General features: G+C 41.1%; 1 protein-coding gene across 1 annotated transcript in view; it reads right to left on the bottom strand.

Moving 5' to 3' along the window:
* The window catches only part of LOC145404290 (uncharacterized), a 132,390-nt gene that overhangs the window by 16,148 nt on the left and 89,724 nt on the right, over positions 1–26,518 (bottom strand). Inside the window, exons 6-8 of the mRNA XM_080275811.1 lie at positions 18,141–18,217; positions 17,101–17,115; positions 14,266–14,445 (exon numbers count right to left, since the gene is read on the bottom strand). Coding sequence (XP_080131937.1) covers positions 14,266–14,445; positions 17,101–17,115; positions 18,141–18,217 — 272 coding nt within the window. The remainder of the gene's footprint in view (positions 1–14,265; positions 14,446–17,100; positions 17,116–18,140; positions 18,218–26,518) is intronic.

Genomic DNA, 26,518 nt, shown 5'->3' with positions numbered 1-26,518 from the left:
TAATAATAATTATAATAATAAAAATAATAATAATAATAATAATAATAATAATAATAATAATAATAATGATAATAAAAATAAAAATAATAATAATAATAATAATAATAATAATAATAATAATAATTATTATTATTATTATTATAACAATAATAATGAAAATAATATTAATATTAATGATAATAATAATAATAATAATAATAATAATAATAATAATAATAATAATAATAATACCTATACCAGAACTGCAATAATTTCACACTTTCTCCAGCAAGGCCATCGCTCATCTCCAGACGCGAAAAACTGCTAATCCAGGCACGCCCAGCACGTGACGGGAATCCTCTAGTAGTCCGTCCGTCCCATGCCTCCCCACCCCCCTTCCCCAACCTCAGCATCCTTGAGAACTGGGAAATATATTCAACTCTCACCCTTTCAACAAGAGAACGCCTTTGCTATTTCATTCTTGCCTTCCTGCCATGTCCTAGACCCCTTGCCCCAATGTCCCTCTTCCCTCCAAGCTCACCCCCCACACATACACAAAAAAATGTCCTTGTCTCTACACTGTGGTTTTTCCCATGTACCAGACCATCTGCCTCATCCCTCTCCACCCTCCCAGATCAACCCCCCACCCAACCCCCTCACCCCCCGCCCCTGAACATCCTTGGAGCTGGACGCTATATATAAACTCTAACTTCTTTCTAAACTTAACTGCAACACCCTTAAACTCTTAATTCTTTTCGGACTTATCCCCTTCACTGGAATATCTAGAATTCTTTTCTCTTCTGGTTCTGCGAGTGCCCTATATGATAAAAGTCCTTTCCAAGGTAAAAAGTAATCATTTTGTCGTCTGTCATTTTGCCTGTAGCACGACTTTTTAATTCTGTGAAAGTAAGCCATTTTATTTAGTGGAGGGAAACACACACTGTTTTCCTTTTTATGAAGTATTTGGAACCCAAAGCTGACAGTCTGAAAAACTCGTCTCATCTGAGGAAAGCTGATCCAAGAGGAAGCCAAAAATAAAGATTCTTGGACACATTACATTTAAAAGACTATAATTCATAAGCAGAGGCAAGGAATTGAAGAATAGAGCTTCAGAACTAATCAGTTCCATAAATGGAGTACTGAGAGCCCTGGTTTACTCTTGCAGTATAAAATTAGAAAGTAAGACTTTGTACCCGCAATTATGGGAGAGAAATGCAAGCAGACAGTTGAGAAAAGCAGTGGCCAAGTTAATAGCAACAGAAGACAGGGAGAGAAATGCAGCGCTGCAGTGAAGAAAGAGAGGCTGAAGGGAGTTAATGAAAGTAGCTGAGTTGAAAACATAAAATGCCTTTGAGTCCTGTTGGTCTCTCCCTGAATAAGATCTCTTGCCACCACCGGGAATAAAACAGTGTCACGCAATCCTGCCGAAATACATAATAGATTTTCTAATACTTTCACTGAAATTTAGTAACTCTTTCAACATCATGACGGCATTTTTACTTATTTATGCTATCGCCAGACAACCTGATTCAGTTTTAAGAGAGGCTTTTCGAACTGGAGGGGTGAGATTAATGCCGTTCACGAAAAGACATCCCCGCTAAACAGGAAAACATCTCTTCAAGGTAGGGAGAATGAATTAAATGTGGAAGATGTGACTACAGAGATAGTGACACCCAGAATATGTTCTTAAAATAAGTGATTGTAAGCTGCACTACTGTACCACAACGTCTTTCATAATATATTCTTGTTTTTTATTTTTTTTCAGACAAATTAATTTCGGTTTGAATACGTTGGGAACTGGAGGGTTTGGGTATAGACTCCATTAACCCATTCATTGCGACAGGGTCCTCAGGTGAATATCATAATCTAACGTTAGTTCTCTGCAAGTGAGTAAATTTGTCTTATCTAACCCGCTGTAAGTATACCCTTTGTAAGTGTGTATATGTGCCCTATTTAATCCTTTCCAAGTAAAACCTCCGTAACCCTCTGTAAATGCATCCTCTAGAAGTGTCTGCAATTATTCCCCATGTTAATGCACCCTCTGTATATGCGTCTCGTTTGCCCTGGATTATTCAAACTTCCCTCTTCGCAGGTGGCAACAAGATGGAGACAACACGACAGCGGCTGCGCAGACCTTGGCTAGAGGGAGGGGGAGGGTGGAGAGGAGGGAGAGGGGACACGAGAGGAGGAGAGGGGCGGGAAGAGGAGAGGATTAGGGGAGAAGGTGACGATAGGAAAAAAGGGTGAAAGGAGGAACGAGGAAGGAATGTAATTGCTAAGCAAAATGGCAGTAACCCCAATACAAGCATTGCTTCTGAACAGCTCTTTTAGTGGAAGGAATCAGTGAAGAATATATTTAATCCATGTTGAAGAATATATTTAATCCCTGTTGATTGAAAAGTCCTACTAAGCTCAACATAATCGCTTGAAGTTAGCAAGATGAAACTAAAAAAAAATAATGTCACCGGATTCGTGGGAAAATGACCGTGCACCAGCAGAAAATTACCCTCAGAGAAGGGCATCATATGCCCGTCACTTTGCACGATTGTATTGATAGTACACTCGCACAAGCACATCCACCCCATTGTCACCCTGTACCATCACCATCTGCCTATCAGAGTCGCGTTAACACACCAGCCCCATGTAACTTTGCACCACTTTTGTCATTTTGCGTTCACTTCATCGATTCAAATGCACTAACTTCTTATCACTTTGCACCATCTATCACACCCCCTCAGCTATTTTACCCAGACTCTCATACTTATTGAGGTACATTAACCCTATTGTCAGTTTATACCATATGATTACTACAAACACCTCAGCCATCACTGTCACATTTTGCTCTACCATCTGCGACACTTGTACATACGCTAAATCCTATTACCTCCTATCTTTACAATGATCTCTTTTCATCTTTCGTCTGCACACCACACCACTTCCAATATCTGCAAGTCACATCAATCTCAGTGTATCTTCTCTTTGTACATCACACTCCTTTAAACAATCGAAGTCATGTCTCCATTATTTGTCTGTCACACCCGAATCACAATGCACCTTCCACCATCTGTGTACATCATACATTCTTACACATACAATATCCTGTAAGCTTCTACCATCACACACATCTCATTTTACCTTCTGTTTGTACATCAGCCTCTCTCAAACACTCAGTCCGGTCAACCACCATCAGTCTATCATATTATCACATTCATGGTCGGAGCAACTGTTATATCCTGTTCTTGCTAACACCAGACCCTTTTTATTCTGCTGAGTGTGGATTATAGGAGCCTGGGAGTATTAATATCACTCCACCTCACACCAAATGTCAGTCACACTAATCCCATTTCACCTTCAATCCGTACATCACACCTGCCCACATACATCGTCACATCTGCCTCACCTCCCAAGCACACTCGCACTCATTCTGAAGACAACAATTGTGGGATTGGGACCCTCTAATCCACTGCTCCACACTTCTTCTCTTGAGACTCCAGAGTTTATTCAGCACAGAAACAACTGTAATTTTGACTGGAACCTCTCATGAGTGAAATTTAACCTCCCCTGCCTCCCTTCTGCCTACGTCACTCCGTCCACTTGAAAACATCCAACCTTCAGATGTTATCTCGACCTTTCCTGACCCAGACCTTCAAGTGCCGTCTTTCTGCGTCGTATGCAGGTCAATGAGATCCGACTGCGTTGTTCGTAGTGCAGATGCGTGATTTCGTACATATTCACGCTGAGGACATCTTTTTCATTTTGTTCTCTCTGCTACCATACCATTTTACTCATCTTGAGATAGACATTTCAAGCCTTCACTGACCCCTTTATTAACAGAGGTAATTATTAAAGTTGAAAAGAAAAAGAAAAAGAATCGTCTGGAGATAGCACCAGTAAATTACAATGAATATTTATGTCGCATAGTGAAAGAGTTAAGACAAAGAACGAGATGGTGGAAATGAAACGTGCAGAGGATGGTATGGATGGAGAGAAAACAAAATTGTGATTCTCGTCATTCTTTCCTCGCAAAGCAAGGCCATATTCTTGAGAGCTTGGGCGGCTCCAAATGACCTCTTACCAACCAGCTTGTTCTGCAAACGACACATAAATATTTTTTACCTGCGCCAGAGAAGTTCAACTGAGGTCATGCTTTTACCCGTGTTTGTTTGTTTATCTCTTTATTTTTGCACAAAATATCTCAAAAAGTTGTTTTCAGATTTCAGTGAAATCAAGTGGATTGGGTCAAGGAAGAATTTATTAGATTTTGAGATGAATCTGGATTCGGATATATCAATAAATCATAGACTTTGTTGACGTCCGTGGAGGTCTTGCTCTGAGACTGGGTGAGAGAAAAGATGAAGACCTTAGAATTAATTACTTCTACCAACGACGTTGGAAGGAGGTTGGTTTCTAAATCATCAATTATAATGTTGATGGCTGGGTACGCTCTGTGAGTGCTTTCTAATTTCTTTTTTATTTTTACCATTAACTAAATTGTATAAACTATATCGCACACTACATACTTTTGATACTAAAAGGAAGTACATCTTAACATCTTTAGTCAGAGAAGATTTTTAAATCACGTGGCAATTTAATTAGCTTCTGGGAGACCTGTCGCAGTGTAGGAGATCCACAGAACTTATTTGTAACTCTTGAATGTAAGAATTAATATAATCGTTGGGATGTAGCATGCCTTCTTCACTTTCACACTCCCTTTGCATTTCTCACTGTCATACTCCTTCACACTTCCTCTCTCTTCACAACTTTTTCTCTTTTACGCTACTTTCTCATGTATATTTCCTCTAACACCACCTTCTTTATTGCACTGTTTCTTTCTCTCATACTGCCGTCACTCTAACAGTACCTTCTTTCCTCACAGGTCGTCTCTCGCCACATCCTTTTTTCCTATCTACTCGTGCATTACATTCCTTTCTCATGCTGCTTTATCTCTGACACCTTCCCTCTTCACATGTCCTCTTTACCCACACTCACTTCCATTCTCAGTCTACCTCTCCTCTTAACTAATGTGTCCTCATCTCACCTAAAGTTGCCTATCGAATCACTTCACCATCCTCCCTCTCACGTCGTTTCATAAGTCGCATTTTAAGTGTCCCTGGATACTTCGCAATACCTCTTCCTTAGCGACTTATTCTGCACCTGACACCTCAACCTCGTTTTATACGTTACTGATACAATCTATGTCAATAAAAAACGGTATAAATAGCATACAAGAGAGTGTCAAGATAAATTATGCAAAATAAAACCGAGAAAGTGTTACTGCGAAGCCTCCTATTACACAACAGGCGGGAGCGCTGACTCAGACTCCGTCCTCTCTATCCTGGAATTTTCCCTCTTATATTTTCTCTCTTATGTCTTGATTTTCTTTTTTTTTTTCCAATGTTGCATCATTCCATTTACACGGGTAGTCGGGGGGAATTATCTTTCATTTTTCCTCTCTTCTCGTTTATCTCCCCTATTCTTCTTTCCTCAATTTTCTTCCCTGTTATCTCCCTTGTTCCTCTTTCCTCATTTTTCTGCTGTTCTCGTTTCTTATCCCCTGTTCATCTATCCTCATTATTCTTCTCGTTTCTCTCACCAGTTCCTCTTTTCTCATTTTTCTTCTGAGTTGTGTCTTTATGTCTTCCTCCTTTTCCAGCATTTTCACATTCTGTCATTGGTGTGCCTGGAAGAGACTTATTCCTTTTCGTGTGTGTTTTCCATTCATTTCCCTGTTCTTTTCGTCTTCTCTGCCCTTTTTTCCTGTTTTGTTTAGCCCTTTGCTGTTCCATTCTCATTTATTTTCCATCATATTTCTCTGTCTGTCTGTCTGTCTGTCTGTCTCTCTCTCTCTCTCTCTCTCTTACCATTTTGCTTCTCTCTTTTACTCTTCCTTCGCCGGTACCATCAACTTGGTGATCCAGAAGAGGTTATTCTCCTTTGTCTCCTTTCTCAGCTCTTCTCATTAGTCTTCTCCTCGTCTTTTTGCCTCTCTCACCCTTTTCCTTCTACACCGAATTGTTTGCGGAACAGGAAGTTAGTTTGCCTCCTATTTCTCCTTTCCCATCCATTTCTGAGTATTATTCCTCATCATTTTCCCTCTCCTTTCTCTCCTAAATTTTCTCTTCCCCATTCTTTCCTTAACCCCTTAACCGCGGGGCGTCACTTTCGTGACGCTCGGCTACAATGGATCATACCGCGGGGCGTCACTTTTGTGATTCTGTGTTATTTTGAATTATCCCGGGCTCTCAAGTGGTGGCTTGTATCATATATCAGTACTGCCAATGTTCAACACTAGTCAGCACTCCAAATCTCATCTGTACTCCCATCCATTGTTGACATTTTAGCTATTTTAACCCCTTCCTGACTCCCCTCCCTACCTGCCCTCCATTACCCTCTCCTCTCACCTCCCACGCCGCGCTGCGCTACGGAAATTTCCCCCTTCTCTTTCCACAGATTTCATCCATTGAAATAAGGCCTATGCCCTATATTTTTACCCAATAATATATACCAAAAAAAAACAGGTAAGTGATAGTGTTATACTCCAGAAATTGCCTAATTATCACCTGACAACACCTCACGTGCATTCATTCGCTACATTACCACGGTAATTTCCCCTTTGATTTATGCCTTGTAATCGATGTCTGTAATAAAAATATATATCAGAAAGGAAGGAGAATCCTAATTGACATTTACAGTCACCTGGAACTACCTATTTCTATATTTATTGCCGAGATTTTCTACCTATAAAAAATTAGCATGTAAGTTAGCAGCAGTAAGCCTAAAGTGTCATTGTCAACCCTTCCCTTCTCAGATAATTTACCCCCTTCTTGACTCCCCTCCCTACTTGCCCTCCATTACCCTCTCCTCTCACCTCCACGCCGGCGCTGCGCTACGGAAATTTCCCTCTTCTTTTTCCACAGATTTCATCCATTGAAATAAGCCCTATGCCCAATATTTTTACCCAATAATATATACCAAAAAAAAAACAGGTAAGTGATAGTGTTATACTCCTGAAATTGCCCAATTATCACCTGACAAAACCTCACGTGCATTCATTCGCTACATTACCACGGTAATTTCCCCTTTGATTTATGCCTTGTAATCGATGTCTGTAATAAAAATATATATCACAAAGGAAGGAGAATCCTACTTGACATTTACATTCACCTGGAAGTACCTATTTCTTTATTTATTGCCGAGATTTTCTACCTATAAAAAATTAGCCTGTAAGTTACCAGCAGTCAGCCTAAAGTGTCATTGTCAACCCTTCCCTTCGCAGATAAGCCGCAGCATTTAGTTCCTTGTCCTCCACTGCAGAGACAACATGTCGCACTCGCACCCCGCCATTCCTGCCGCTTCTGCGCCCATTGCAAAGGGCCCCGTGACCTCTACCCCCAAGAAAAGTGTTGAGGCAAGCAGGAAAGGCCTCAGTGACTCTGCAGTGGCACGAGAACTTGCTGAATTGTCGATGATAATAATGGACAGCGATTTTGACGATTCCGGTGAATCGTGTGATGAGCCGGGTGAACTTATCGCGCCAGAAACAGCGACAACAAGTGCTCCTACCAGTGAATCTGTGTGTAGCTCCAAGGGAAAGGAGCCTTTAGTGCAGGAAGGAAAAGAATTTGGGAAGGGAGTGAAAAGGCGGCGTGTTAGCCCCAGAACAATGCCCCCACGTGACCCAGCCCGCCATGAGTCACGAGATCATTCACCTCCCCGTTCCCCAAGCCCCGCTTTACTCATCTCGTCATCATCGTCGGCTGAGTTATCTCCGGAGTCTTCGTCGTCGGAGTCACCACCAGCATCAACAGTGAAGGCCGGCCGTAGAGGTAGAGGTAGATCTAAGAGAGTGAGAAGTAGTGTAGCTAGTAGGGTAAGGGCTGCTAGTGCTGTACGGCAACCTAGGGTCAGTGCGAGTGACCTTGACCGTGATAAGCCTCCCTCTCAGCCAACCTCCACCACCACCACCACCACCATCCCTCCACCGCCACGCCAGGGGAATCCTGGACGCCTTCGCGTGGACGGAAGGGTCAGATTTTGTCCCCGAGAAACCTGGTTTTCGATGAGAGCTCGTCAGGAGTTCAGCCTGCCTTCACTATGGACGAAAATGCTGAGTGTGTCGACTACCTTTTGGCCTTCCTAGATGACGAAGTCATGCAGCACATATGTGATGAGACTAACAGGTTCGAATCACAACGTGCTGCTAGTGGTACAGGTGCAGCCAAGATGCAACAGTGGACCATGCTGGGAGTGCAGGAGCTGTATGTGTTCTTTGCCCTCATGCTTCTTATGCCACACTCCAAGAAGCATGAGTTGGAAGAATACTGGTCCATGGACCCCTTACTACCCTCACCGACCTTCAACAAGTACATGGCCAGAGATCGCTTCCGGAACATCATGGGAAACCTGCACTTTGCCGACAACGATGTACCTTCCCAAACCGACCCACTCTGGAAGATCCGGAGATTCTGAACAGAATGAAGGATAAGTTCATGTCATTCTTCCACCCATTTCAGAAGGTTGTCATTGATGAGTCCTTGGTTCTGTTCAGAGGACGTCTTCGGTTTGTTCAGTACATTCCAAGCAAACGCCATCGCTTTGGAATTAAGTTCTTTGTACTGTGCGACTGTAGAGCCGGGTACATCCTTGACTTCGTCATATATTCAGCCAGCACTGTCGATCTCGATAAAACACACCCCCTTGGCTTCTCAGGCTGTGTAGTGAAAGTGCTCCTAGAAAAGTATTTTGGTGGGAATCATGTGCTGTATACAGACAACTACTATACAGCACCGAAACTTGCCAAATACCTTTCTGAGCACGGCATTGGCTCCTGCGGCACTGTCAAAAGTAATCGTGCCAACTTCCCCAAATTCCCAGAGGCAGGAAACTCGCAGCGAGGAGACGTGCACCTACGCAAGTCTGAGAAGATGCTGGCAATACGGTGGCATGACAAGAGAGTCGTGCACATGCTCACCACCGTACATAAGGGGGAGATGAGAGACAGTGGGAAGGTCGACCGTAGGACAGGCGAACCTGTGATGAAACCTGATGCTGTGTTGGACTATAATATAAACATGCGGCTGGTGGACAAGTCCGACATGATGATTGGTGAGATCGACTGCCTCAGGAAGAATACTAGGTGGTACAGGAAAGTTTTTCTGCATCTCATAGATATGACGATGCTGAACGCCTTCATCCTGTACAAGATGAAGGTAAAGCCACCCAAGTCCTTCTCCCTGAGGTTGTTCGCCAGGACTTGTGTCCAGCAGCTGCTGGAAAAATATGGTAAGGTGCAAGCAGCAACTCCAAAGCGCCATCCAGTTACACTTCCCGACCGACTTGAGCAGAGGGCGTATATGGAGCGGCACAGACTTGAGCTAATGCCTGCCACAGGGAAAAGGAAGGCTGCGATTCGCAGGTGTCAGGTATGTGCGCATACCACGCCGCACACCTGAGCATAAACGCACCTCTTGGCAGTGCGCTGAATGCCAGGTTCCCCTCTGTGTAACCTGCTTCTTCGATTATCACAGCCAGAAGCAGTTCTAACAGTGCAAGTGTGGAAGCAGAATTATTTGGAAATAATGTGTAAATAATGTGTAAATAATGTGTAAATAGCAGGTGAAAGCAATGGATGTTCAGTTCATATGATTGAACAGTGTACTATAGTTTCATCTTACTGAAAGTGACAGTGAATAACATATTGTAAGTAAAATAGAAGGATAAATATTGAAAATAGAATAGAAAATGTAAATAGTAATGTAAGTAATTAGTAATATAAGAATATGAGTACAAATAATTTATGTTATAACAGTGAGAGTGAATCCGTGGCTCTCTACGTATTTTACTGACTGAAAAATAGAATGACTTCAGTGACAATAAAATAATACGACTGAATGAAACTTATGGAGAAAGACTCCAGATATATATAAGTGTGATATAGTAATAGAAATATAAAGTGTGAGGGGTTTTATGAATAATAAATGACAGAGTGCCTAGAGCGAACTAGCGCAAGTGCGGCGATCAGACGCGCTCGTAATTTCCATTGCTTTCACACTGTTTTTTTTTTAGTATGGATCCCAAACTACTTGAAAATGGTAGAATAGTGTTTATAGTGTTTGTATCTGGCTGTGGTAATCATATAACGGGTTGTCGGGAAGTGTAAAGTGGAGACTTAGTTACCCTACTTCAGAGGTCTCCACAAGTCCTACGGAAACTGACGAAGGCTCAACAATCATTCCAGGAGAAAGCTGAAGGTATGTGCTATAAGCATATATAATTTTATTATTCTAGGACTAATAACTGATTTTTAGCAAATATTTTTTGAGAGTCTCTCGGAGCCCAAATAACCCCGCGGGACACGCAAGTAATTGGTAAACAAGCCCGCGGTGTAGGAGTTAAGGTTTTGTCCCTCTCACCAACCTCTCTCTCTTTTTATCCCCACTGCTTGCGGATCCGGAAGTAGTTGAGCTACGTTCCCTTTTGTGCTACATCCTACCCCTTCATTCTCATGCTGTCCCTAACTTCTCATCCCAGGAGATGTACCTCTGAGCTGCGTTGACGAGACGAGGGAGAGGAACATTGCAGACTCAGCCCCTTCGCATCATCCCTCGACTTATTTTCATCCCGGTTTGATGTTTTAAGACACTACCTGGGTCCAGTTATCCTTTACACTGCAGTATTCTTTCATTTTAGAACTTTTACAGCCTCTTCTCCTTGGGTCTCCTGTTTTCTTTTAATTAATCATAAGAAGCAAGATGGTTTCATTTTCGGCAACTAGCCCTATATCGTTGCTATATTCCCAGGATGTGTGTGTGTGTGTGTGTGTGTGTGTGTGTGTGTGTGTGTGTGTGTGTGTGTGTGTGTCACTGAGTTCTATTATATGGAGGGTCATTCTCATGGGAAGTGCCGCGTAGTTTGTGTGTCCTTTGCCAGAGCGGCGCTTGTGTCGTGGCAGCCATGTTGCACCCCGCCTGACGTCCGCGCTTTTTGAAATCAGCCGATGAGTCCGGAAAATATAATGCCATGGTCCACTATGCAGCTTGAGGATGCACAAATGGGCACAGGATTTAATCGAAGACAGACGACATGACATTCGACACGTATGAAATCTTGTTGCTACTTCTATAAGGTTACCGGATATGTTAAATGGCTGAGAAATATATTCTTTCTCAAGAAGCATTGGTATCAGCATCTAAAGGCTATAGTTATTTGAGCACCAGACAGTGGAGGCCTCCTCTATGTAAGTTGGAGTAGTTAAAATCTGTCATGAAACTGAAAAATGCTTTCAAATTTTGCATTGGGTTTTCAGATTTTGCCTGGGAGGAATATGACAGGCACGTTTAAAACTGTGATGTGGACAGAGTGGAATAGTGGTGAACATTTGCTTTCGCCTGTGCCTCACTTTCACCCATCCTAATATTAAAAGATTGAGTAACCATTAATCTCTGCCCCCTTGAGACTTTCTTTTGCAGTCCCACCCATTCCCTCCCATACTTCGTTTTCTGTAACTTTTTTTTTTTTTTTCCCCAACCATCTCGTTTCCCATCCAGTTACACCCAATGACTCCTGTACGATGCATATCCACATCACCCAAGTTTACTTCTAATTCTGCGCGTATCTGTTGTAAGTACACTTGTGCGTGAAAGAGTTGGACCTAACGAAGGGAAATTCCAACAGTAACTTATATCTAACAAAGGATATAAACAGAAGGTGAGAATACATGAAGAAGCTAGTAAACAAACCTGTAGAATACACGAATTGGGTTAGCTTATGCCATTTCTATTATCATCTTGAATCTACTAGTTACTAACACTGTATAAGCAGATGATTCAAAGTGTATGCATAAATAATATCGTTGGGATACTAAGCAGAGAAACGAAATGACCTTAAGCTACTTCCCACAATATCTTTAACTGATTACTAGCAGGATGGAAAGAGATGCTCAAAGCGTATACAAGGACAACATCGTTAGTGATGAGAGTATACACAAGAACTGGTCTGTATTTAAACTATTTCTAACAGTTATATGGTTCAGACAATTACAAGCAGGGTATAAATACATAACCAAATGCATGCAGAGACAATTTCGGTGGGGAAACGTTTCGTGCGTCATGGCAAATGTAAAGTCAATGTGCTCAGCATGCAACCGGGCTCAGAGACGGCAGATAGATGTAAAAGGCGGTAGACAGGCCAAGGCAAACTGAGGCAAGGCTGTATATACTGTAAGCCTCCATGATGACGTCAGAGGCACAAACTATGAAATGTGAAAGAGGAGTTTTGCAGTGACGAATTATCAAGAGCCGTAATAATCATGTCCCTGTGACTTACCTTGAAACCAACACGAAAGCGGTGAACACAAAGGCATGAGTGCGACACAGACATGCCTAACACAATTTCCTTTTAATCCTATAGCTTTATACTGGTTCTTAAAGCTGACCAGAGTAGTCAGAAAATGTGTCTAACTTCAACCATCACAGTGAAGGTCAAACATGAGAATACGGCAAGTTCTCTGTAGCCTTAAATAATGATGTTTGCGGTAGATAAAGGATATGTATTAGAGTCCATCATCGCGAAAAAAAAAAAATAATAATAATAAGGACAAAAGGAAAATCTCGAACGACTCAAGCTCGAATCTGTACACCAAAAATATTCTGGGTCACTGCCATGGGTTGATTAAGCTACTTTTGATGTAACATTGTGAAATGCATGAACATCAGTCTCTAAATAGCGATATTTAATCCCTTCACTATGGAAGGTTTCCTCTAAGCTGATAACACACACACACACACACACACACACACACACACACACACACACACACACACACACACACACACACACACACACACACACACACACACACACACACACACACACACACACACACACACACACACACACACACAACCGGCACTTGTGAGGAAAAGTTGTAGCACTGAAGAGATTAAAAGACATTGTCTCTTTCTCCTCTAAGATTACTAGAAGCGTTTGTCTTCAGCAAATATAAAGGGCAACGTCATAATTCTCACATAACTGTTAAGATATTTTCACAATCTTTTTGCTGTTTAGCGTTTCCCTCGATGAATGAAATCGTCTGACGTTTGCTCAAATGAAGCACCTATATTGTCCCAGTGCAGTGCAAGGTTTATGCAGCCAGTGTCAATTAACAGCATCGCAATAATCCTACGCTGGTTCGTTACATCTGAAATTCTCATCTCACTTCCGTCCCAGTCTCCCATCCTTTTCACCTTGATCGTCGGCGGTTCATCAGAGAGAGTGGTTCAGGCTAAGGTTCACAGTAAGAGTGGTGTATTTTTTATCTTATATGCTCCAGTGTTTCATTGTATATTCCAGTATGTCATCGTTTATCAAATTCATGCCGCACCTAACTTCCAGAATCTGCCTCGTCTCTCTGCATGGAGAGTGGCACAGTTCTTGCCCTATCTGCCTGCAGTGTTCCACCTTAAATTTTAATCTGCCTTGAACATATGTAAGTTCTAGCTTTTCTGCCTAAACTGTTCAGCCTCACAATCTAATTTCCAGTGAGTTCTCCTCTTTCTCCCTCTCCCGACTTCCAAAAATCTGTCTCGACTATTAGTATTGTGAGTGATGCAGTGTTTGTCTTATCTACCTAGAATTCTACCTCAAGTTCTCCCGTTTACTCCTTACCTAACTTCACTACTTCGGAAGATGCCTCTTTCACATAAAATTATCAGGATTCTGATTCACCTTCCTATAGCACTTGCCTTAATCCCCTCCTTTCCTTCCTGTTTGTGACACCCGCCGCCCTTATCTGTCTCACCTATCTGCTTGTAGCGCTTGACTTGCTTCCCTCCCGTGCTTAAAACTTCTCCCCCACCTACCTGCTTGAAACACCTGCCTCACCTACCACCCTCCCTCATCTACTTTAGAATACTCGTCTCACCGGCCTCTCTCTCATACCTGTTTGCAGCACCTCCTTCACTTACACAGAACACCTACCCTACCTTCTTACTACTTTAGTTTATTTTTTTACACATAACCTACACATCCCCTCCCTTCGCTTGCACATCTTCCTTTCCTGCATACGTGTATAATACCTCCTTCACTCTAGAATACCTCTTCACCTGTCTCCCTCCCTCACCTACCCCAAAACACCTCTGCTATCCATTTAGAACCCCTCCCTCACCTACTTCAGCGATAAAACTTACATGCATATCTTTCGAACCAATTCAGAAAATTCACATCACATAATTGCAACACTCTCCTCACTCACACACTTCTCTCACCTACCCAGAACGTCCTCCTCACCTGCCGAGAGTGCTCCAGATCCTGCTTGTTGCCGAGGAGCGTGATGGGTGGGCGTGGGAGGTGCGGCCTTAGCGTGAGGATAGCGTGAAGGAGATGGCAGGCAGCAAGAAAGGTGCCTCGCTCCGCCACGCTGTACACCACCAGGTACCCGTCACACTGGCAGATCTCCATGCGCGGCACCTCACAACCACTGTCCTGGGGACGTGGGGAGTCGTGAGTACAGATGGTGGTAGGTGTGGCAGTAGTAAGGTGGTGGTGGTGGTGGTGGTGGTAGTAGTAGTAGTAGTAGTAATGGTATTGTTGGTGGTGGTTGTTAGTAGCAGTTAGGTGTAGTAGTGGTTAGTAAGTAGTAGTATTAGCGGTTCGTAGGCAGTAGTAGTGATGGTAAGTAGGTAATAGTAAGCAGTGTGCAACCATAGGCTCATCTGAACGTGGACTTAGTGGGCTCCAGACTGAAATTAATCTTCTGCAGTCCACCATCCTAGTTTTGGGAAATTGGGAAGGAGATGAGGGCCGTTTGTATAGCCAGGCAACGGTCCACCCACTTTCATCAGTGCCACCACGTGAAGGCGTCACTCAACAGCATGTAATAATGGGTAATGGGTTATCACAATGCCTATGTGATGATAAGTAATGGGGAGTAAATAAGAAGTGATGATGAAAAGAAGGGGAACAATGATGAAAGGACAATGAGAAATCTGAGTAATGGGTGATGGTAATAATGGGTAACAGCGGTGAAGAACAGGTTACTGGGAATAATAAGGGATGGGTGATGGCGGGTAATGGGTAATGACAATAAGAGGTGATGGGTAATGGGATGTGATAAGGGATGGGTGATGGGGAAAATGGTAATAACAATGAGGAACAGGTAATGGGTATTTGATGAATACTGAGAGTTGGGTAATGAAGGGATAGTAGGGAATTTAAGTGAATAACAGGTGATGGATAATGAGGAGTAATAAGTAATGGGTGATAATGGTCAGTGATGAATAATGAGTAGAGGAAAGATTGAGTGAAAGTACTAGAGAGCACAATATAATGGGAAGGATGGAAAATAGAGGTAAATGAGCAACTGGCTGAGAAAATTCACATTCGGATAAGAGCTGAGAGAAATAAACTGTCAATTGACAATAAAAATAATAAGACTTTCCGGAAAATGCGATGGAAAACGGGGATAATAACTGAACAAACCCTGTACTAATAAACAAACGAGGACAAGTTGGAACAAATTTGTCCAAGAATCTGATCGTGGCGAAAATTAAACTCGGATTCTTACAACTGCGAAGTAGTCATAATTATTAATCAGTGTGCTATTGGCTCCCCCTTGTGATAGCTAGTGAAGTGCGACGAGTTCTTGGATCAGTGGTTCGAACAGCCAGAACTCGAATCACGCCTACCTGGGGTTCATCGTCAGCAGCTTGACTATTTAGAGATCGAAGCAGGATCGAAGATTTCATTGAGATAAATAATTTTGCATTGTCCTAAGCAAACACGCTGGGGCAAACACGGTAGCTGTTGCATTAATCGTGAGGTTGCCCAACCCTCTGAATATAACAGCATAAAGTTATCTACAGTAACTGCGCCTGTAGCAAGGAAAGGGGAAAAACTAACGTTGTTTTTTTGACCCAGAGAATGGAATATACGGACAGTACATTCTTCCTCTCGTAAAGAATTCAGTATGAGTGTAATCAAGAATCTGACGTGGGAGTTTTGGGACAGGAAATGAGAGCAGAAAATGAAAAACCCACATATTGCAGTCCATCCTAACAGACGTTTTGTTACCCTTGGATGATTTGTTGTTAAAAGAAAAAAAAAATCAGTAGGCAGCGAGTGTATGACAGTAAATGTTAAAAGTGCAGTTCAAAGGGTCACTAGATGAGAGCTGGCGTCTGTCTGTTTGGCCACTCCGAGAAACGAGGCCAATAAGTGTTATTTTTAGCGTGCTCAGTGTTCCATTAAGTGCTCCGAGAAGTGGCTATCAATGGGAAGGTTCGACAGAGGAGGGAGAAGCCTGGTGAGGAACTGTGAAGGTAATGTACAGGTGTATATTACGGCCGTATTGTTAGAAATGAGTGAGGGAGGGTGTAAGCAAGTAATTTATTTCCGAAGGTCCGTTACTTCTACTTTCGCTTTCAGTGCGGGGACTGAGTAGCCTAGCCCAGGGTCCCTAAGTTCTTGTTAAGGCAATAAAGGAGTGGATGATGATGATGAGAGAGAGAGAGAGAGAGAGAGAGAGAGAGAGAGAGAGAGAGAGAGAATGTTTAATCCGTTTGCATCCCTCATGACAGAATATATTAATCAGGTATGTTACCTCATCATCACAAAGGTCAGACACGTTCCCTCATCATCACAAAGGTCAGACACGTTCCCTCATCATTACAAAGGTCAGACATGTTCCTTCATCATTACATGCTTCATAAATTATTTTCATATGTTTGCCCACAACTCTTCACTTTCAGCATGAATTATATCCTAAAATCGTATTTTCATGGGTCCAGGCATCTTAAAGCCATATTCTTTATTTATTCTGCACTTCAGCATTTGCTATTGTTACACTATTATAAAATATTAAAAATGTCACTTAAGTAACGCAGAATAGAAGATTAACGAGCAGGTTCCAAAACTCGGCGAAGGGAGCCTTGGCCACGAGAGTATACAGACCTGAATCTATGCCTAGGGTGCACTGCAATCATGCAGTTAAAAAGAAACAAAAATCACATCTTAGTATATCCCGTAAGCATTGAGTCTGACAGACGTGATCCAGTTGAGTATTTTCTTATCTTGCTAATATTACTTAAGAATCTTTTTGCTGAGTGATAAGCAGTGGACAGCCACGATCGTATTTTCAGACTTGAATGGGTACAGGTCTATGCAGACTTTCATTTTTAGTGTATTAAACAGTTGAGAATAAGATATGTTTAACCCCTTCAGTACGATGACGTATTTTTCACTTATTCCATTATATATATATATATATATATATATATATATATATATATATATATATATATATATATATATATATATATATATATATATATATATATATATATAATTTGTTTTTCTTCATAACATCTCTAGAAGGGAATTCCCAAAAGGAAAATAAAATCATTTGGTTGCATAAAAAAATAAATTATCAAAATGACGTCTCAGTGTTCCATGCCACGTTTCACATTATGCTCTCATCATGGATTTCACATACTCGTATGATTCCTTAAAACCTGGGCTTAACTATGCCTTCACGATCTCAGGCAAATAGGTTTATCTTCAAGTCTGACTGAAAAGCTGATATACGTAGGTTCAATAATCTGAATCACGTTAGTGTTTCGTAATGCGTACAGTTGTGTGGGGCGAATGGTGAGACTGGTTAGGAGTCTATGTGAATGAGATGGCTAACCTCTTCAGTACGATGATGTCCTAGTAGTTTATTCTTGCCATCTCCAGACAATTTTATTCAGCTTAGGGTAAAATTTTTCAAGCAGGAGAGGTTCGAGATTGACTCATTTTATTTCTTCATTGCTATAAAATCGCAAGTATACAAAAAATATATGAGTAGACGTAATGATACTGAAGGAGTCAAGAGAAGATGGCCGTATTAAACAAAGTGCAGTGTCAGCAAGTGGAAGCACATGAGGGACGGTAATATGTGATGGGGAGGAGGGATAGTTGCTCATTAGAGATAGAATTGCTCAGAGATCCTATCCAGACCATCCCTTCACAGGGTGGGGAGTCAGAATGCGAAAATAGCAAGAACAATACTGTAAAAAAAAGGGGGGGGGGACGTTATCGTAAGAAAGGGGTTAATGGGAAATCGGATGATGATGATGATGATGATGATGATGACAGCATATTTACCCATTTCGTGGCAGCCTTACCGGACGTGTGGACATGTCGACTATTTCCAGATTGACCATTAAACCATCGACAATCAGCGTCTGGCAGTAGATGATGTCTGAGGGTGAAAAGAAAGTCAGTGTGATTGGCTAATAATAAATACCATTCTCATTTTCATTGCTTCATTATATTTGATTTTTTTAATACGTCAACTTGATTTTTATTACTATAGCATATCTACCTTTCTCGTACAATGATTATTTGGTGTAATGCATATGTGAAAATATGCTGAATTATTTCATAGGGTATTCTCTGGTTGTCTCATATTAGTTCTCATAACATTCCTTCTGACTGTTGCATTCTGTACTGTATACAAGAATCATATTGTCTGTTGTTTCATAGATATCTCATATTATCTGTCTCATTCCATGTGTGTGTATGTGTGTGTGTCCACTCAGCATTACGTTTGTCAAATCATGTTCCCAAGTTAATTTTTGCTCACACATATATAATTATCTATTCTGTTCATTCTCCATATAAATCAGTTCTATCCCAGTTCTTCGTTTACTCTCACTTTCCATTTCCTATTTTCATTGTTAATTCGTACTCATTTTCTTCGTTACTTCTTTACATGAGTTCATTCTTTTAACAAATATACATTTTCCTTTGCATTATTCATTTTCTCAGTTTTTTCAATTAGTATTATCCCCGCTAAATTTATTTCTTGATTTTTTTTAGTGTTTTTTTTTTTTTTTTCATATGCACACAGTTCGAAGCATAGTCTAATGTCGATTTCTCATCTATGCTCTCTCTCTCTCTCTCTCTCTCTCGATTGCCCTCGATATAATCTTTTACTATACAGTATTGTCAATTTCCGTAAGGGCCTTCACAAATGCTTATCCAGTTAGCTTATCCCTACCATCTTCTTCATTTCCTCCTGCCCTCAAAAGTCCCGACCTAAGTTATCCATATTAAATCATGTTCCAAATTTTCTTTAGTGCTTCCACGGGTAAGCTTTATCCCTTACATAAAATCATCTTTCCCTTTCATTTCCCGTGGCTCTGTACTTACGCAATATATATATATGGTCCGGCAAACGAGGATTATATGGGTCTCTCGCAACCAGTCTATTTCTACCTCGCTGCAGAAGGCTCGGCTTGAAAACTGGACCTGACCTTGGCTTAAAGTCTGATCCCTACTAAGTCGAAGCGGCCGATAGATCTACCGCAATGAGCAATACCCCTCAAGCCCCCCCCCCCCCACACCCGCAAGTTAAAATTAGCCTCTAAATTCTGCCGCAGGTATCGTGTAATAAACTGTTGCTGGGTGAAAGATATTTGCACACTGCTTGATGAGCGCAACATTTTTACCGGAGTATAGTCATTTGTCACATAAGGCTGCTTAGTATTCATATTCGCTAGTTTTACCACCTTTATTCTTTTGCTCAGGCTACCACCAGACGATTTTATTTAGGCCAAGAACAACCTTTAAGAGTAAGGTTATGGATGAAGGCATGAAGGCTACGTTTAAAAGTAAGGTTACGGATGAAGGCTACGTTTAAGAGTAAGGTTATGAATTAAGGGTACGTTTTACTCCCCCGATAGAAATCTTTCCCTCTTTGCTGAATAAAATTGTTCGATGGTAAAATGAATAAACTAAAAATGACGTCATGGTAATAAAGGTGATAACAGGCCGTAGTGAGCTCATGATATAGTGAAAGGAGAACTAGATTTTTCCTGCAGGCAAGTGTAGGTATTTGTTCTCTGTGTTATACGGTACTTGAATTTATATTTTGGTCTAAAATGTTCATCTCATCGTCTTGAGTGCTGATTTGTAACAAGAAAGTAATTTTTCAGTGTGGTGCTCGTCACGAAGAGGTGCTATGGATTCAAGGTAGGGCCGCTGTACTTCGTGAAATACCCTGCTAAAGGGCGCAAATATGGACCAAATCAAGGTGAAAGAAGAATAGCTTGGGATGAGAGGGAAAAGGCAGACATCTGGCGATAAAGGACCCGATGGCATAAGCTTAATCAAATCGCCCCACCGGAGACTCCAATCCAAGCTTCATTTACCCCCGTTAATCACATGGCTTTATTGCTTTATTCTTTCTACTTCTAGATGATTAGTTTTATACCAACGCCGGAGTGGGCATGATGTTTTACTCCTGTGTGTGTGTGTGTGTGTGTGTGTGTGTGTGTGTGTGTGTGTGTGTGTGTGTGTGTGTGAACATGGTAGCTCAAAAAGTGTTCATCTGATTTCAGTCATACTGGGAGGAAGGACTGAGGGGCAGAAGCTGAACAGACTAATTCCTTTTAAAAACAATAAGTCAAAGATAAACGTCCCAGGGCTAGGTCAGATTTTCAGCTTGCAAATCACCTTAGATAGTTTTTACCCGATGTAGAACAAACTTGGTGAAATCGTTCAGGTTAAGGTGAGAACCGTGTGAGTAAATTTTTAGAACAATTGCTTAAGATGAAGGTCACAAGACACGGTCAACATTCGACCCGTGTGTCAGTGTGTGAACAGAAGAAATAAAGCACTTTTGACCTCATTCGAATCAAACGTGGTGGAAGTGTTGGAGGTAAACCAAGGGTGTGACTTTTAGTTTTTTGAGAACACAATGTTAAAAGTCCAGGTCACATGACAGTATCAACTTTAGCATTTTTTACTCAATTTTGATCAAATTTTGGGGGAGGATTCAAGTATGGCGAGCAGGAAGATTTGAAATGATGAAAATAGTTAAATGTCTGTCAAAATGTCAAGGTTCAATGGTTCAATCAGCTTAAGCAGTCTGGGTCTAATTTCAGGCCAGCTTTGAGGGAGAGTTCTGGGTAAAGTGCGGATGAGCGGATTCGTCTAGAGCATCACCGAATATAGAAGTCTCGGGGAGTTATCGCGCTGGTATTGCACTCTCCTTCCTCTCCTCCCCCCCTTCTTCCTTCTTCTTCTCCTCCTCCTCCTCCTCCTCCTCTCCTCTTTCTTCTTCTTCTTCATCATCATCATCTTTTCCTCCTTCTCCGCCTTCCCTTCCTTCTTCTTCATCTTCTTCTGCATCAACGTAGGAGAGATCACTTTTGTTTGTTTGTATGTGTGTGTGTGTGTGTGTGTGTGTGTGTGTGTGTGTGTGTGTGTGTGTGTGTGTGTGTGTGTGTGTGTGTGTGTGTGTGTGTGTGTGTGTGTGTGTGTGTGTGTGTGTGTGTGTGTGTGTGTGTGTGTGTGTGTGTGTGTGTGTGTGTGTGTGTGTGTGTGTGTGTGTGTGTGTGTGTGTGTGTGTGTGTGTGTGTGTGTGTGTGTGTGTGTGTGTGTGTGTGTGTGTGTGTGTGTGTGTGTGTGTGTGTGTGTGTGTGTGTGTGTGTGTTTGAAATACAGTATTCACTGACTCAGAAGTGAGAAAAAGGAAAAAAAATACCCCATTTGGTATGGTGATGGCTTTTTTAACTAAATTCCTCTAACTCCGGACCACATTATTCAGTATACAAGAACCTCATTCACCGTAAATTAATTAATGAAGGTTAAATCTACCCCCTTTAATTGAAGAAACGCCTCTTTAACTAACGAAGGATCGTCTGGAGGTGGCAAGGATAAAATGGGAAAGACGACCTCAGGCTGAAGGTGTTAAAACTTCTATACGCCTTCTTTCTTAACAGGGTCCAGATTCTCTACCTTCTGCAGCTATTTCACGTAGCTCCTTATAAACTAAGATATTGCCACCGCTCCATACCGTTTCTGTAGCACCTGTTTGTGAGTAGCATTATATTCACGATGGAGAGATGACAGTTTGGGGCAGGTTAGTGTAGAGGGCTATTAGTGATGGTAGTAAAGCGTACCTATCGCCCTGTTGTATAATCCAGCCTCCAGTCCTATGGCTAATTTTGTCATTACCCTCAGACATGACGAGAGTGATGATGAGGACGTGGAGTAAAAAAGGAAAAATTGTTTGGATTGATAAAGGCAACTTGCCACTTCGATTAACGCCCCGGTACCAAAACCTTGAGCGGATGACCTTAGTAAAAGACATCTGCGTATATCTGTGTGTTTATACATTACAAAGAATACACTGCATCATCAAGAAAAAAAATGGCACTAACCACCTGAAGACTTTTCTTATTACGGTATAATATTCTCTACCCACTGATGATTTTATTCAAGTTATAAAAGGCTTCTTGTATGGAAGGAGTTTATAAATGGTATGCCTAACCCTTCCTGCTCCAAAAATACCCCTTTGCAAATTATAATTATCTGATAGTAGCGAGAATATAAAGAAAACATGCCGTCCTCGGGCTGAAGGGCTTAAATGCAGGTCACACGAGCCCAGGAAGTTGGCGCTCGTTTGGCCAAGCCTGAAAGCGCTGTGAAAAGGAAGTATTCGCCAATTTTGTTTTTCTATTTTTCCGCTATACTCCACGTGTATGCTGCTTTTTCCACCGGCCAGGTAGTAGAGTTTATATGCGAAAAATAAAAGACACACACACACACATACACACGTGGCAATCAGGAAAGGCCCTCAACATGCATGTAAACAAACACCACAAAACTTTGCTATTCTGGTGCGATTTCCCTCCTATCTATGTATTTCTCTTTCACCGTCATTGTTACCTGACTTCACAGTGCTCTGATTTGGTAAAGTGAAAGGACTACACACACAATAGACTTTTGTTTACTGTGAAAATGCAACAGTTCGGCTTGCATAAAACCTGAAGAGGATCGAGGCAAAATCGTTATCCTGCCACTGAGCACAGTTTTATTAAGTTAGTAGACTTTTATTTTCTCTGTCTTTTTATCGTTCTTTTTTTTTTTTTTTAATCAGACTAGATATCTAGGTTTTACCAGACCTACAGTACTATCCCTGAGGTTCATCGAGGGTAGCCGAGGAAATAACGTTTTCAGACCTTTTATTATTCTTTCTGTCTGCAAAATTTCAGTTCATACATCGCTCTTTCTGATGTGTCTTAAACTTCATGTAGTGTTTTTTGACAATTGTACAAGTACCTAATTAGCTTGATTATTTAACTGCTGAGAATTGCTAGATGATATATCCAAGCATATAACATCACTTAAGCTCAGATTTTATCATTGCTCGGAGTAACTTTTTATAATAGTTTATTTGTTTAACAACTATTCAAAATGATGATGATGATGATGACACTCCAGCACTCAAGGGATCGTTATTGCTAAGGACCAATCATGAATGTGTTGAATGTGAAAAGGAAACATAAAATAACAAGGAGTAGAAAAAAAAATTAGTAAAAAAGGAGTAGAAATGGCTATTGTTGACACAGCACTGTTGATACCACGACAGTATGGTTCAAATAATGGTACCTATGGGTAGATAAGAATTAGCTTTTGAAACGGTGACATTATTTCAATTTGTTGTTCATGTTTAGTGGTAGGTGGTGGCGACCATCATCCACTTACTTGAAGTAGTGCTGCCTACTTCTTCCATAGCCTTTGAGTCTTTTTCTGTGCCTGCCCTCCTCTCTTCCTATTTCTCCCATCTTTCCTGTCACTACTTATTGCTTTTCTTTCCATTACAGGTGGCTTTACATTGAGTGACAACCCAAATGGTTTCCTGTAAGCCAAGAAACCATTTACAACGCTGGGTGGTAACCATATAACCGAACCATACGTGCTCCCTACGTGTCAAGTGAGTTGGTGGAGGGTTAGTGCCCCTCCCTGTAAAACAAATAACTCAAGAGTCAAATGGCCACCCCGTACGGGATTGTGGCGTCTGGCAATAGATAGATAGATAGATAGTTATCAGGCGATTTTATTCAGCTGAGTAGCGTCCTGTGGTAAAACGGATCTTGAATTTCGCTCTCTGTTTTTGTTTTTTTCTTGGAAGGGACGGTTTTTGGGCTCCGGTGTTTGGTTCCTTCTTCCTCATATAAAAAATAGGTAAATAAAAAAGAAAGGAAATGAACAAAGAATGCACAGTAAGTCTAACTGACCCCTCCAGTACGTCGAGTCTACTTTAGAAGAAAAATATGCAAATGTAATAATCTCAGGATTGATTGGGTTTGGATTTTTTATTTATGTACCACACAGTACAAGCCTCAACACTGGGGAACACTGTCACTGAACGCTAAGCAGGAATGACTGTAATAAGACAACGTGATTCAGTGGCTCATATAATGGCGTAGGAAATTAACGTAATTTATTTCAACTAAAAACACATTATGTTGGTTAGGTGACAATAACAAAAGAGGAAAAGGAATAGTGAACAGTACAGCGAGGCAACATGGAGAGCATAAATAATTATCAATATGTAGGAAAGAAAATAGGACGGGAAATACAACTGCAATACAGCTTTTGTTGGGTTTACCCTCTGTAAATGAAAATAGAAAAGCTATTTTTTCGGGCTGACTATGCTATATAGCAAGAAATGTGCTCCGTGACAAACTGTGATATCTTGACTCAGTGTTTAGATTCTCTTCTCTCTTCGTTTCTTATTTTATTTACGTCAAAATTCTTATTATTTTAATAGTAGCAAGTTAATGAGTAGTTTTGTATTATCCATGTGCCAGTTTATCACTTTGCTCTACTATAATTATCTGCATGACTTTCAGCAACAACGTTTTGTACTGAATGGTAAATAAAAAAATCGAAATAAATGTAAATACACTCATCCAATCAGCATGAAACCTATGAAGCATTTTGTAAGTCTTATGTGCTGTGTTCTTGGTCTCCAGCAAATTTTGTTCATACTTAGGTGAGCATTATGTACAGCCTTCAGTAAATCCACGCAGCACTACACTGAGTACAATTGTCCCGTAACTGCGAGAGTCAGTTGATGATTACTTCTCTGAAGCAAAAGAATTAGCTTTTATATTCAGTATCTCTCTCAGAGACATCATTCCCAAGGGTGCTGGGCCACGTCTTGAAGTGTAACCATCATCATCATCATCATCATCATCCCTTTTCATTCTAATGCCTGGAATGGGATGAATGTAGAAATGGGAACATAAAACACATAGGAAAAGGAAGTGCAAACATAGCGTTTAGTGAAAAGGGCGCTATATCCCTTCATTCATCATTTAAGCTTTCCAAATTCTGCATGGAATATAGAGACGATACAACACTGAATAGAATTACCCATTTCAAATCAATACCTTTGCTGAGGAGAAAACAGGTTATCGTGAGCTAAAATAATATATGAAGCATTTTCATTATCGACAAAACTGTACTAGTAATGATTAATAAAACTTTTGCTGTAATGAAGTACTAACCGAAGTTCAAAGCAAAGAAAGTAACTCGCAACTGAAGGGTTTCCAAATTCATCACGAAAACGTAAATTTTTTGTTCATACCTGTAACTACCAGAAATTCTACTTAGCTTATGAAAAAATCTTATCTATTAACTGATCTCTTCCGTCCGATTCCACATTATAATATTTTCAGGGCAGTACCAGATGACTTTTTTCAGCTTAAGGGAGATACGACGTAGGGAAGGGGTTAAATAAAGATTATATACAACCCATCAGACTCGAAATGTCTCTCCTCAGCTAAAAAAAAGGAATCATCTTGAGACAGCAAAAATATTAACGAAAACCACGTCATGGGAGTGAAGGGTTAGTGACTGCTAGAATTACCTCCAAATCCGGGTCTACTGTGAACTGATTAACATCGTCTGGGTGTAGCAAGAATCACATTTAAAATACATCGCCATAATAAAGGAGTTTACATTTTCCCCACCATGACGTCCTTTTCATTTCATTCCTGCTTCTCTAGGTGGGTTTATTCAGCCTGTGAGAGAATACGAAGTTGCGTCCATGGTGCCACCTTTCCATGCCTTCCCTCGTGCCACACGGGCATCTGGTAGCACTCATGACTGGAATGTCACTCAGCCATACTGCAGAACTTCTGCCTATCAGAATTCTTTTATTCCCCGAACTGCATCTCTGGAACTCGCTTCCTCAGAGTTGTATCCCTCCAAACTTCAACCAACAGCTGTTCAAGTCTAACTGTTACAAATATTTTATGAACAGAGGACACCAGTAGTCTGGTGTATGGATTATTTTTTTTTTATTCATTTGTTTTTCCTTCCTCTGTTCTGTTATTTAAAAAAAATTCCTATCCGTGCCGGTTTGATTAAGCTTTCATGAACCCCTCTAGCACTTGAGGCCTATACCAAGCCGAATAAAAACTGCCTAGGGAAAGCAAGAATGAAATTAAAAAGTCTTCAGGCTGAATTAGATAACATGTTGCCCTCTTTCAATGGTCAGTGTCCTCTCTCCTTCAGGAAATGCCCCCACCTCTTGGTTTCAGGGATTCCACTCCGCTGTGTATGTATTCTATGTACTCTAGTGTAATGGCAACTTTTTTTCTTTTTCTTTTTTTAAGACTTCCTGATGTTTCTCTCCCCCTCTCTCTCTCTCTCTCTCTCTCTCCACTCAGATGAGTCACCTTGATCGCCTAGTAAT

Source organism: Coenobita brevimanus, chromosome 63 (genome assembly GCF_032717465.1).
Source record: "Coenobita brevimanus isolate Jiangsu-jjx chromosome 63, ASM3271746v2, whole genome shotgun sequence".
Classification (NCBI taxonomy): domain Eukaryota; kingdom Metazoa; phylum Arthropoda; class Malacostraca; order Decapoda; family Coenobitidae; genus Coenobita; species Coenobita brevimanus.
The sequence above is the reverse complement of the archived record's forward strand: the minus strand, read 5'-3'. Positions and strand labels throughout refer to the sequence as shown.